The 14,737-nt window shown below is 41.8% G+C and overlaps 1 protein-coding gene across 2 annotated transcripts in view; it reads right to left on the bottom strand.

Annotated features, from left to right (window-relative positions):
• The window catches only part of LOC138016445 (exosome complex component RRP43-like), a 26,064-nt gene extending 11,527 nt beyond the window's left edge, over positions 1 to 14,537 (bottom strand). For both annotated transcript variants that reach the window (XM_068863584.1, XM_068863583.1), the window contains exons 1-5: positions 14,417 to 14,537; positions 903 to 1,007; positions 777 to 813; positions 632 to 695; positions 471 to 544 (exon numbers count right to left, since the gene is read on the bottom strand). In XM_068863584.1, the coding sequence (XP_068719685.1) occupies positions 471 to 544; positions 632 to 695; positions 777 to 813; positions 903 to 919 (192 nt within the window). In that variant the 5' untranslated portion in view covers positions 920 to 1,007; positions 14,417 to 14,537. The remainder of the gene's footprint in view (positions 1 to 470; positions 545 to 631; positions 696 to 776; positions 814 to 902; positions 1,008 to 14,416) is intronic.
• Positions 14,538 to 14,737: the final 200 nt, after the last annotated feature.

The raw sequence follows: 14,737 nt of genomic DNA, 5'->3' as shown, positions 1-14,737 counted from the left end.
ATGCTCAACCAACTGAGCTACCGCTGCACAGTGCACTTTAGGATAAGGATGATCAAAATGGTGACAAATTCCCTCCCCCCTCAGAGAAAGGGGAAAACATCAAAGAAACTGACTGGGTTACCCCATCAGAAATTACCCCTATGTACCCCCCTCCCCCTGGATTTCCAAGCCCCTAAATTGGAGTGGGGCCAGAGGAATGGCCCAATCTAGCTGTCTTTTTGCTATAGACAAAGACTTGATATTTATCTTGACTCCGATAGATTGGAGAAGACGCTTTTAACAAAAATAATGTATGATTGTTCAGGAGAGGAAGCTGTCTTAATCTGCAGTGACTGAAGTGTTTTCTCATGAGGATAATTGTCCCAAGGCTAAATATCGTCCAGGCAGCAAATAATGTCAAACATTTCCTTTGACAAAGTATTATAATAAAGAAGAAGAATAAATTGATGTAACAAAATGTGATAACTAACCGCCTTCACTCCACAAACAACAGTTGTATTTCCAAGTTTCACCAAAGCCGATCCTTCAGCTGTTGATATCGAACCTAAGCAAGTTAAAATAGATGCAACCTTGAGAAAACAAGGCAAAAAAATCTTGCATATATTTAGCTGGATTTGACTGTTTATCTTACCAACATTTAGGATGGTCTTCCTAAATTCCAAGAGATCACGGCCGTCTGGTCTGATATTCTCCTCCTATACACATGTACATGACGAGAATTTAATGAATTTAATTCACTTGAAGAAAAACTTAGTAGAACTGATTGATCATCGTACCAAAAATTTCCTGTAATATTCAAGAGGCTGTGCAGTCCTGATTTAATAAAGAAAAAGATTAAACATTGAGAACAAAATCAAAAATGTTTTTCAAGGACATAATTGTCCAATTTGAGCTACGCTCACTTGAAATCTGCCGCCATCTTGGTAACATATACGAATGCTTCTTTGAAAATGGTGAAAGCCGCTGATCACCTTCGATCGCAATCCGTCAGTGGTGGGTTGTGGAACCACCCGATTCGCACGGAGAGTGCCGGGCATCACCCGTCAAAATGATACACAAATTACCGGGCATCACCCGTTGAAGTACGTACTATAGTACGCTGCTTATAGTGCTTAGTATTGTATGGTGCGCACTACAGTATGTACACAGTACGTACTATTTCGGCTTGATAGCACGATTTCCTCATTATTCGCTTTTAATATATCAACTGCCTGCAATTCCTCCGAAATCCATCGTCGAATGGTGCAAGGGGAATTTTTGTTTTCTTATTTCTAAAGCTGAGCTAATGGACGGTAAGTGTTTAGCTTTGCTCTAATATTTTCTTTCGTGCTGAGACAGTCGATCTCGGCCTTTTAACTCAACTCTGTCTACTGCCTTGTAAATTATTATAGTACGAAGTTAATTTTGTTGCAGGCGTAATAAACCGTAAAACGATTTAATTAAAAAAGAGGTTCAAGTGAGGCATCATCACGATGAGAACACTTCTTCAAGCAAGAGAGATTTGCTGCAGCCAAACAACGATCGATGAATTCGATGAAAATGAACACAAGGGTCGTAGAGATGCTCACATAGTTACAAGTGAACATTCTGAAGATGCAGAGGCTGCAAGGAGTTGAAGTTATGCCAACGTTCGAGCTGGAACGAGGGTTCGTTTTGTCCAAGCAATGGGTGTCATTTTTGTGAAACCGATCAACTTCAGGGAAAATGCTTGTGACATAGCGGCACCAAATTAGCACCTATTGTATATTACATTTCGCATACGCATATGTAAGTAGGTTGGCACATTATGCATGTAACATAGCGGCACCTAATTAGCACCTATTGTATACTACATTTCGCATATGTATATATAAATAGGTTAGCACATTATGCAAGAGCAGAGAGCACACACAACCACGCGGTGTGTGTGAATAACGAGAATAAACTCCATCGACATCCGACTACATGGTGGCAGCATTTTACAAGAGTAATCGCTAGAATCAAATCGAAAGAGGCCAGCAGAAGCGAATTATGGCAACAGCAACGTCTTTTGCGTCGCCACAGATGAACTGGGACGCTCCTGATCCGATAATTGCATTCGCAAGATTCAAACAAAAATGTCAGCTTATGTTCTCAAGCGTTCTCAAAGACGCCGATGACGAAGAAAAAGTGAGCTATATTTTACTCTGGTCGGATGTCGATGGAGTTTATTCTCGTTATTCACACACACCGCGTGGTTGTGTGTGCTCTCTGCTCTTGCATAATGTGCTAACCTATTTATATATACATATGCGAAATGTAGTATACAATAGGTGCTAATTAGGTGCCGCTATGTTACATGCATAATGTGCCAACCTACTTACATATGCGTATGCGAAATGTAGTATACAATAGGTGCTAATTAGGTGCCGCTATGTACCTGGTCGGGTGAAAAAGGTCTGGATATTTACAACAGTTGGACATTCACGAAGGAGGAAGAGAGAAAAAAAACCAGCCATTATTTTCGAACGGTTCGAGAATCAATTGGAGCCGAAGACGAGTCATCGAATTCACAGATACACACTACAAGGAATGCGACAAGAACAAAGCGAGCCAGTGGATGATTTTATCTCAAGATTAAAAAACCTAGCAGCAAAATGTCAATTTCGCGACAGCACCGAAGTCGAAGACAGAGTTCTAGATCAGCTTATTTGGGGGTCAAAAAACCCCGATGTCCAGAAGTCCCTCATAGGCCGAGACAAATCATTGACCCTTGCAGGCGCTATCGAGATTGCAAGAAGCCACGAGGCGACAAGTAAACATATGAAGACATTGGCAGGAAGTAGCGAAAGCCATCAAGAGGATAGAAGTGTAGATGCCATTCATAAGGAACAAGAAAGGGAATCCTGTAACAACTGCGGAAAACAACACCCGAGGAACAAATGTCCAGCCTACGGTACACTATGTCGAAAATGCGGCAAAGCTAATCATTGGCAATCTGTCTGCCGATCCAGTAAACGGAAACAATTTATCCAAGGAAGAAAGCCGGTTTTCAAAAAATCTATTCACACGATTGAAGACAGGGGCGATGAAGACAATGATGAAATTCTCACAATTAGTACAATCGAGGTTAACACCATAGAAGACACGCAACATTCGATGACACATGACACACGCGATGAAGTCTTTGCAACACTGGAAATAACCCAGCCTGAAAAGAAGCGGAAAATTAATCTCCAGTGCAAGGTGGACACAGGTGCACAGAGCAATGTTTTGCCTATCAGGCTACTTCGCATAATCGCCCCAGAGAAGTTTGATGACGAAGGAAACCTCAAACCAGAAGTACTGGAAAAGAATGAAGCCGTCCTCTCAGCATACGGTGGCTCTGTAATTAAGCAGCTTGGCACTATAAACATCTTGTGCAAGTACAAAGAGAAGAAGATTAACTGCATTTTCTACGTCACGGATACTTCAGGGCCAGCTATCCTCGGTCTAAAAGCGTGCATTGCACTAAAACTAGTCTCCCTCCACTGTACGCTAGGAACAAATCAATTAAACCAGGCTGATCCAAATAGCAGCTTCAATTCTCCAGCTCAAAATCCGGGTACTTGCAAGAAAAACTCGAGTTACATTGGAAGTCATATACCACTAGAAGAGCGGCCATCAATCACAAGTAAACAAGAGCTGATGGATATGTACCCAGAATGTTTCAATGGTACAGTTGGATGTTTTGATGACTACACATACCACATCACACTGGATCCTGAAGTATCACCGGTGGTCCATGCACCCCGCAAAGTACCTATAGAGTTGAAAGACAAATTACAAGCCGAATTACGCGAGATGGAAAGCCAAGATATCATTGCGAAAGTAACCCAACCTACGGATTGGGTCAACTCCCTGGTCATTAGACCAAAACAAAACCGGCGACTTCGGTTATGCCTCGATCCCAAAGACCTGAATAAGGCGATCAAAAGAGAACATCATCCCATACCCACTCTAGAGGAAATCACACCCAAATTATCAGGAGCAAAGCTTTTTAGTAAGCTCGACGCTCGCAATGGCTATTGGAATGTCAAACTAGATGACGAGTCCTCGTACCTGACAACATTCAATACACCATTTGGTCGGTATCGTTTCCTCAGAATGCCGTTTGGCCTACGAATGAGTCAAGATATTTTCCAGTTCAAGATTGATGAGACGTATCGTGATTGCCTGGGAGCCATTGGTATTGCAGATGACGTCACAGTCTATGGAAAGAACGATAAAGAGCATGACTTACACCTACATGAAACCATGGAACGTACCAGACAGGCCGGCATCAAGCTCAATGACGAGAAGTGCGTTATCAAAACGAAGGAGTGCAATTTCTTTGGTATGCTCTACACACCAGACGGTGTCAAACCCAGCCCAGATAAAGTCAGAGCCATAGAAAGTTTAGAACCGCCTAAAGACAAGAAGGAGCTTCACACCTTTTTGGGGATGGCAACCTACATGAGCTCATTCATCCCCAATTTAGCTGACCACACTGCCCCCTTAAGAAACCTCTTAAAGGAGAACGTTGATTTCACATGGAATCCATCACATTCGAAAGCCTTTGAGAAGGTGAAGGCATTGATATGTACCACAACGACCTTGGCTTACTATGACAGAAAGGAACCAGTTGTCCTCCATGTTGATGCATCAATTAAGGGCTTGGGCGCAGCTCTTTTCCAAAACGACAAGCCAATAGCCTTTGCATCGAAAGTACTTACCCCTGCGGAGACCAGATATGCTAATATCGAACGGGAACTATTGGCAGTGGTATACGGCTGCGAAAAATTCCATTCGTATCTCTATGGAAGATCGTTCGTGGTTAAAACAGACCATCGTCCCCTGGAACATATCCATAAAAAGAACCTGATGCAAGCACCTCCACGCCTTCAAAGAATGCTGTTGCGGTTACAACCTTACGACTGCGTCATTAAATATCTTCCAGGAAGAGAAATGGTTACAGCTGACGCCCTGTCACGCCTTTCGCCGTTGGATGAATTTGAAGTGTCGGACATGAATGTGAAAGTTCACCATCTAATCAGAATCACCCCAGTAAAAATGGAAGAGTTCAAAAAGGAAACTGCGAAAGATGAAACCCTGCAGCTTCTAGCCCACAAAGTTATGCAAGGTTGGCCTGACAGTGGGAAGAAAATCACTTCGGCGCTAAAACCATACTGGCCCCTACGAGATGACATATCAGTAGAAGATGGGCTGATACTTCTTGGAAGCCGTGTTATAGTACCTGAACCCTTGAGAGGCAACATCTTGCAGCAAATCCACGGAGGGCACTTTGGTATGGAAAAATGCAAGCTACGAGCCAAATCCTGTGTTTACTGGCCAGGCATATACAAAGAAATTGAAAACCTTGTAAACTCATGTTGTGTCTGCCAGAAGTACCACAATTCCCAGCAAAAGGAGCCAATGATACCAACAGAGATCCCTTCAAGACCGTGGAAAACACTGAGCGCAGACCTTTTCTACGCTCAACAGTCGTGGTTCCTCATAGTTGTCGACTATTATTCCAAGTTCCCATTTGTCAAGAAACTTCAAAACCTTACATCCGGGGCTGTTGTTAATGAAATGAAAATGCTATTCGCAGAAAATGGAATCCCAGAATCTCTTCAATGCGACAACGGCACTCAGTTTACATCCGGCGAGTTCCATCAACTGGCAAGCCAGTACGGGTTTGAAATTGTGACGTCATCTCCACATTACCCACGTGGCCATGGGTTCGTTGAACGTCAAGTCCAAACGGTTAAGAAGACGATCCTGAAATGCAGAGAGACTAAAGAAGACATAGATCTAGCCCTGCTGGCTCTACGAACAACGCCCCTGAGTTCCAATATACCGTCACCAGCTGAATTACTGAATGGCCGAGTATTTAAATCCACACTTCCTGGTAAGATCCAGCCATCAAAGAACCAAGAGGAAGTTAGAAATTGGCTCAAAGCGAGACAAGACAATCAATGCCACTATTACAACAGACACACCAAGGAGCTCCCTGAATTACACAGAGACCAAGCTATCTATGTACAAGACCCTGTGAGAAAGACATGGAATCCTGCTAGGGTCATAGATCGGGGAGAGACACCCCGCTCATATCTCATAGAAACTGGAACTGGTGCCCAATTGCGAAGGAATAGAATCCATCTTAGACCGAATAATGCTTCCAACAATTCGGCAAACAATTCTTCGGACTCCGTGTCCCAAAGAAGCATGACTGCACAATATTCAAGCGCCATTCTACGAGAATCCACCGCGGCAGGCAATTCAGCAAATGACCCATCAAGTGGCAAGTTGACTATACAGCCCTCAAGCTCCAACCCACAATGCTCTAGTGTAACAGGAGAAGCCGAGAAAGGACCAAGAAAATCCCGCGCGGGACGTGAAATCCGGGCACCGGAAAGACTTAATCTCTGACGCTTGCTTTAATAGTTGAAATTAGTATGATACATAAACACTAGACAGAAAATCCCTATATTGTTACCAGTTTTATTCGTTTTCAATATATGTACAAGATATATTGGCCCGAATGAAGATATTGTGTTTTGTTTGTTTTCCATTTTATTAATATAGTTTTAAGAGAAGGGGATGTGACATAGCGGCACCAAATTAGCACCTATTGTATATTACATTTCGCATACGCATATGTAAGTAGGTTGGCACATTATGCATGTAACATAGCGGCACCTAATTAGCACCTATTGTATACTACATTTCGCATATGTATATATAAATAGGTTAGCACATTATGCAAGAGCAGAGAGCACACACAACCACGCGGTGTGTGTGAATAACGAGAATAAACTCCATCGACATCCGACTACAATGCTATTTTGCGAATCTTGCGTCATGTCGACGCATAGTAAAGTTAACATATTTTCTTGTCAAAAGTGGTACTCATAACTTTTATCAAGGCTTTATATGGTTCACGATAATATCGGTATGCATTGTTCCTTTTGATCCAGATTGATTGACTGATGGCACCATCTACATGTACGTCATTCTTGCAGTAATATTGAGGTCAATAATTATTATACCTTAGTATAAATACACAGGTGATTATACAAAATCGTGCGCTCTCATTGGCTCGCTATCTCGGATTATCAGCCGATAATCACCTCGACGGACAAAATCGCTGCCAGTAGTCGTTTTGCCACTGTAAATGAAGATGATTTCACATTGAAATGTTTTTTTTTCTCTTTTTTGAAATAATCACCTGTGTATTTATACCGATAATCACTGAGCCTGAGGCGAATAATTGTCAAATAATTAACAATAATTATTCACTGACACTGAGGTGAATAATTGTTGTAGTGATAACCACACCAGCTGAACAAAAAGTGTACCAAAAAACTCCATTGTTTTTGTAAATTATGTGGTTGGAAATTTTAAATCTTGCGTGCCAGAATCCATTTGTTTTCACTTCAGCTACTCAGGGTTAAATAGGACTTGGCTAGTCACCTCTGAGTTAGGCAATCAGCGCTTGTGGAGAGCACTATTCACTTTTGTGGTATATATACTAATTAACAAGCCGAATCAGAGGTGGCTAGTGGTGGATATTACCTTGCTGCTAAATATCAACCACTAACCACGAACTCTACCGGTGAATAGTTGTTAAATTACTTTATACTAAAACAGTGAGATAATATAACACGAAAAGATTATTTTAACTAATAATTTATTATAATTTATTCCTGCAACAATAACAATCTTTTTGGGGGCAAATCCTGGGCCAGTTGCTCAGAGATGAATAGCAAAACCTATTCTTTGTTTGAGTAACCAATCAGAGCATGCCTTCAATGCTATCCACTGTTTTAATATATGCTAATACAGAACATTGGGCAAATGTATTCAACTCCAATTATTGGAGTACAAGAAAACAAACAGGAGCATGATAATCATTGTGTGATGCATTAAACCAACCAGAAAAAATATGAGTACAAAATTAAAGAAAGAACGTCTAATTTTAGAGCTGAGGCTGAACGTTCTTATAAATTTTTGCGTTGTGACGCTGAAAATGTTCTTAAGATGTTCTTAAATTTACGTGGTGTAGCTTTTCAAGAAATCAATGCAGGCATGACCAGGAAACCTATCTGATCAAAGTGCTTGCTTTGATGGTGTTGAAGTTTAATATTTTGTAACGATAATTTATAAATGAAAACTGCTGACATTATTATAAACTGAGATGTGTATCATGCAATAAGAAAACTATCATTATGTCATACAAAATATACCCTTAAGTATTTGGGCTAATTTAAATTTCTTTACCATTATTTTATGCTTTCATTTAAAACACTTGGCTTATCACCTCCAAGTTAGGCAATCAGCGCAAGTGGAGATAACTATTCAGTTTCGTGTTATATACTAATTAACAAGCCACAGTGGACGTGGCAGTTTTAGTATATGCTAATACAGAATATTGGGCAAATTAATGATGTCACACCTTACCACTTAATGAATAGCTGCAAAATGTTGTACAAAGTTGTAAGGGTAAAAAAAGAAGCTTTCTTTCCGATATGGAAGTGTCTTAATAACATTACAAATAATTTTACAAATTTTGGAATTTCAGAAAACCATGCAAAAGTAATAATTATTTTCTTTATGTAAGTTAATTGTATGAGGTTGCATTGGTGTATTCTGTAATTTGAGGGCAAATTACCCAAATAAATCACTATGATAGGACAATGTAACTTCATAGTTGTTTATGCATATAATTATATACATATATTATTCTTGAATGTATCCTACAGTTACATGATAATAGAAAACTTTATTGATCATTATTTATCCATAAACCTGTTTGTGCATGTGATGCATCACTGCAACTCACAAAAGAAAAAAAAAAACTCTCATGGTAGTTTCAGTACAATTCTACCACTGCGAGCCCTATTTTTGCTAGCTATTAGGACAGGTCAGCACTTACCATTGTTTTGTAGGAAAGTAAATGAGTTTATATTAATAACTTCAATTCAAATAAGGAGAGATTTTTATAGTTCTTTGATTATTTGGAGTTGATATGATTTGACTTTAGATGCCCCCTTTTTAGATGATAATTATTGTTATTCTTGACTAATAGTATTTTTTTGTTTTTTGTTTTTTGCATATATATATACATATATATTTCCTTTTAGGCACTGTACTTTTAATAAGGAATCTCTGTATTCTGTACATACTGACCTAATTACTCAGATATCACTGTTCATCTCTGTATTTTATTCATTTTATTTTAATCATGTGTGTAATTGTATTTAGTAAATAAATAATAAATTTGCAAAGTCAAACAGCAGACCTCTGATTAACTTCTTTTGTTTGTCCACCAGCACTTGTATATTTCACATAATTGTAGTCAGTGTTTGTAGAGATTGGTTAAAAATTACCACCCACAAGTATACTTAATACCTTTTCAGGCCTACCCACAACAGCTGTCGGTTTTAGAATTCTAATATGCGCTCCGTTTTCTTCTCAGAGGGTGGAGCCTTCCCCTGAGGTGCTATAGAGTAACCAGTGGTATCACGGGAACCGCAATCTGATTCTGCAACACCTTTTGGGGGTTAGGGGACCATACTCAAAACCAGGGGGAATTATGGCCAAAAAACATATCTTTCTCACTTATGCAGGGCCTTCCCTGGGCGTGCTAGAGACTAACCAATGGCATCACCAGATGCGCAATCAAGTTTTGCAACACCTTTTGGGGGTTAGGGGACCCATAGTCAAAACTGGGGGGAGATCGCCCAGAAACCTGTTTTTCTCACTTATGCAGGGCCTTCCCTGGGCGTGCTAGAGAGAAACCAATGGTATCATCAGATGCGCAATCAAGTTCTGCAACACCTTTTCGGGGTTAGGGGGCCCATAGTCAAAACCGGGGGGAGATATCCTCGAAAAACCTGTTTTTTTCATTTATGCAGGGCCTTTCCCTGAGGTGCTAGAGAGTAACCAATAGTAGCACAGGATGTGCCATCCAATTCTGCAACAACTTCTGGGGGTTAGGAGGGTCCAGCTCAAAACTGGGGGGAGATATCCTCAAAAAACATGCTTTTCTCTCTTATGCAGGGCCTTCCCTGGGCGTGCTAGAGAGTAACCAATGGTATCATGGGATGCGCCATCCGATTCTGCAACGACTTCTGGGGGTTAGGGGGGCCCAGCTCAAAACCGGGGGCAGATATCCTCAAGAAACCTGTTAAACTCCCTTATGGAGAGCCTTCCCTGGGCGTGCTAGAACAAAACCAAGGGTATCACCGGATGCGGCATTCGATTATGCAACGACTTCTGGGGGTTAGGGGAACCCAGCTCAAAACCGGGCAGAGTTATGGCCAAAAAAACCCAAAACAGGTTTTTTGGGAACAAGTCCACTGGGATTTGGAATTGGGCCAATCCGAGTGCAGCGCCAGAGAGGTGTCGGGGGGGCGCGTCCGATGGGCACCGAGTCGAGTCCGGGGGGCCACTTTGGTGTGGAAATGGGGGTCTTGTCGGGCCTCTGGCGTCCGTGGGTCGATTCGCCCCGGGTCGAAACTAGGCGCATGGGCAGTGCGGTCCCAAGGGAATAAAACGTAGGAATGTTATCGACAAAAAACCGTCCACAGGGAAACCAAGGTGACACAGGACACCCAAACTCTGTCACGTGATAGATCTCATCGAGACGATTCCAACGAGGTATGGCACGACGGGATATCTACAATAGAACTGGAGATACGTTTTGGACGCGATCTGGCCGTGAAGATCCAGTAGTAGTTTTACACCTAAACAGGGCTTGAGGCTCTTCAGAAGTGGACCAGAGCAGTGGTGACCAATTTTGAGGGTCGGATAAGAGCTACGAAGCTGAAATTTGGCACACACCTGCGCTTGGCCTAGGAGGTGAAGCTGACGGAAAATGGGGAGAAACGGTCAAAACCGGGGGGAGTTATGGCCCCAAAACCACTTTTTTCACTTATAGAGCAGAGCCTTCCCTGGGCGTGCTAGAGACTAACCAATACCACCAGCAGATGCGCCATCCGATTCTGCAACAACTTCACGGGCTTACGGGGCCCATCTCAAAACTGGGGGGAGTTATGGCGCAAAAACCACTTTTCCTCTCTTATGTAGGGCCTTCCCTGGGCTTGCTGGAGACTGACCGATACCACCGGCAGATGCGCCGTGCGATTCTGCAACTACTTCTGGGGGTTAGGTCGTGCCAGCTCAAAACCGGGGGGAGTCATGGCCCAAAGACCACTCGGGCCTGGCCAGCACGGAGGCAGACCGATAGCACCAGCAGATGCGCCTGCTCATTCTGCATCTATCTGTCCGGGTCGGGGGGTTCGCCTCGGTCCTCACCGACGGAGACTTGCAAGAAAAAAAGGCCCCTCCCCTGCCCCTGGGTGAAGGGCGGAGGAGGGGCCATCCAAGATGCGGACTCGACTCCCGCATCTTTGATGCGGAAACGGGGCACTCTTTTCCACATCTTTCATGCGGACTCGTCTCCCGCATCTTTGATGCGGACTCCACTCCCTCATCGCATCTTCCATGCATGACAAGTAAGTAACTATTAGACTTGTCAAAAAAAAAAATGGATTTTTCCAACTCCTCCACCATGACCCGACAAGGAGTCTTTGCTGGACTTGTCAAAAAAATATGAAAAGATCGATCTTAAAACAAAGGTTGAATCTCAGATGATCGTAGCGACAGGCTACTCTACAACGTACAATACCCCGTTTTCTTTAAAGTCGTCTGCAAAGGATCTCTGTCCTTCCAGCGTAAAACTTCCTTGTACCTCGATCTCGAGCCTCGATCCGAAATACGCCAGAAAACCACTAAAAACGCTCTGATTTCAATTTTATGCTCATTCTTCAGTGAGAAAACTTAAAAGAATGCCAATTTGACCAAATTATATTTTCGATTTCTCCCACAAATTTGCCCGTCATATAACTGCCCGGTGAATAACGTACAAAAGTACGCGACTCCAGCCATAGCGATCCAATAAAAGTGCATTTACGATCCAAAATACTCCAGAAAACCGCTAAAAACGCTCGGATTTCAATTTTATGCGCATTCTTCAGTAAGGGAACTTAAAAGAATGCCAATTTGACCAAATTATCTTTTCGATTTCTCCCACAAATTTGTCCGTCATATAACTGCCCGGTGAATAACGTACTATAGTACGCGACTCCAGCCATAGCGATCCAATAAAAGTGCATTTGCGATCCGAAATACTCCAGAAAACCGCTAAAAACGCTCAGATTTCAATTTTATGCTCATTCTTCAGTAAGGGAACTTAAAAGAATGTCAATTTGACCAAATTATATTTTCGATTTCTCCCACAAATTTGCCCGTCATATAACTGCCCGGTGAATAACGTACTATAGTACGCGACTCCAGCCATAGCGATCCAATAAAAGTGCATTTACGATCCGAAATACGCCAGAAAACCGCTAAAAACGCTCTGATTTCAATTTTATGCTCATTCTTCAGTAAGGGAACTTAAAAGAATGCCAATTTGACCAAATTATATTTTCGATTTCTCCCACAAATTTGCCCGTCATATAACTGCCCGGTGAATAACGTACTATAGTACGCGACTCCAGCCATAGCGATCCAATAAATGTGCATTTACGATCCAAAATACTCCAGAAAACCGCTAAAAACGCTCGGATTTCAATTTTATGCTCATTCTTCAGTAAGGGAACTTAAAAGAATGCCAATTTGGGCAAATTATATTTTCGATTTCTCCCACAATTTTGCCCGTCATATAACTGCCCGGTGAATAACGCACTATAGTACGCGACTCCAGCCATAGCGATCCAATAAATGTGCTTTTACGATCTGAAATACGCCAGAAAACCGCTACAAACATTCTGATTTCAATTTTATGCTCATTCCTCAGTAAGGGAACTTAAAAGAATGCCAATTTGACCAAATTATATTTTCGATTTCTCCCACAATTTTGCCCGTCATATAACTGCCCAGTGAATAACGTACTATAGTACGCGACTCCAGCCATAGCGATCCAATAAAGGTGCTTTTACGATCTGAAATACGCCAGAAAACCGCTACAAACATTCTGATTTCAATTTTATGCTCATTCCTCAGTAAGGGAACTTAAAAGAATGCCAATTTGACCAAATTATATTTTCGATTTCTCCCACAATTTTGCCCGTCATATAACTGCCCAGTGAATAACGTACTATAGTACGCGACTCCAGCCATAGCGATCCAATAAAGGTGCTTTTACGATCTGAAATACGCCAGAAAACCGCTACAAACATTCTGATTTCAATTTTATGCTCATTCCTCAGTAAGGGAACTTAAAAGAATGCCAATTTGACCAAATTATATTTTCGATTTCTCCCACAAATTTGCCCGTCATATAACTGCCCGGTGAATAACGTACTATAGTACGCGACTCCAGCCATAGCGATCCAATAAAGGTGCTTTTACGATCTGAAATACGCCAGAAAACCGCTAAAAACGCTCTGATTTCAATTTTATGCTCATTGTTCAGTAAGGGAACTTAAAAGAATGCCAATTTGGGCAAATTATATTTTCGATTTCTCCCACAAATTTGCCCGTCATATAACTGCCTGGTGAATAACGTACTATAGTACGCGACTCCAGCCATAGCGATGCAATAAAAGTGCATTTGCGATCCGAAATACGCCAGAAAACCGCTAAAAACGCTCTGATTTCAATTTTATGCTCATTCTTCAGTAAGGGAACTTAAAAGAATGCCTATTTGGGCAAATTATATTTTCGATTTCTCCCACAAATTTGCCCGTCATATAACTGCCCGGTGAATAACGTACTATAGTACGCGACTCTCGCAGCTATCACTAATAACTGTGCTTTTACGATCCGAAATACAACAGAGAACCGCTGAAAACGCTCTGATTTCAATTTTATTCTCATTCCTTAGTAATAGAACTGAAAAGAATGATAATTTGGCGAAATTTAATTATCGATTTCTCGCACAAATTTGTTCGTCGTAACTCGGCTTGGGGCTAAATACCCTGATATATTAGCGAATTCTGACCTGAAACTGTGAGCTAAAAACGCTGCAAGCTGGGCTCCGTGAAACATTTTAGGAAATCCTTCCCTCCAATATGTTAAAATATGTTTATTTAAGCTAATTCTGATAGCTAACTTAGTAAATGTATTTCAACTCAAATGTTGTGGAAATATACTGTTCGTCGGAGATTAATTTCCCATTGGAATGTGTGCATATTCTACATAGACTGTCTATATTTACCTATGTTATCCTGTAATACACTGTGTTTGAATTAGAATGCAAATGTCATTCATTCTTTACTCTCCGATTTTCTCTTCGCTCGATAGGCCGCCATTATTATCATATTTCCTGTACTATAGTACGTACTATAGCGGGTGATGCCCGCGTAATTTGGTGCACTTTCAGCGGGTATCACCCATAGGGGTTGTGCGAATCGGGTGGTGGAACAAAGGCTGGGATACGTTGGTATCACCATTCCGACCTGATGCCTGGTGGACTCCTGCTCAAAATACCCATTTGCCGTTTGTTACCTTTCCTTATTTCTGTTCATTAATTCACCCACGTTGGTATTGTTACCTCGTTCTGAGGATGAGGATATGGAACTGATAGGAACATGTTTGGACCAATTCCCCACGCCCAAATCGGTCCCAGGAGGCCCCTGCCTGGGGCAATTTGTGCGTGCACAACATAGGAACAGGGTTGCCTTGTTCAACACCATGCAATAATATATTTGCTTGCTTGCAGAGTGGCAGGTACAATACACAGGTC

This window comes from Montipora capricornis, chromosome 9 (genome assembly GCF_036669925.1).
Source record: "Montipora capricornis isolate CH-2021 chromosome 9, ASM3666992v2, whole genome shotgun sequence".
Classification (NCBI taxonomy): Eukaryota; Metazoa; Cnidaria; class Anthozoa; order Scleractinia; family Acroporidae; genus Montipora; species Montipora capricornis.
The sequence above is the reverse complement of the archived record's forward strand: the minus strand, read 5'-3'. Positions and strand labels throughout refer to the sequence as shown.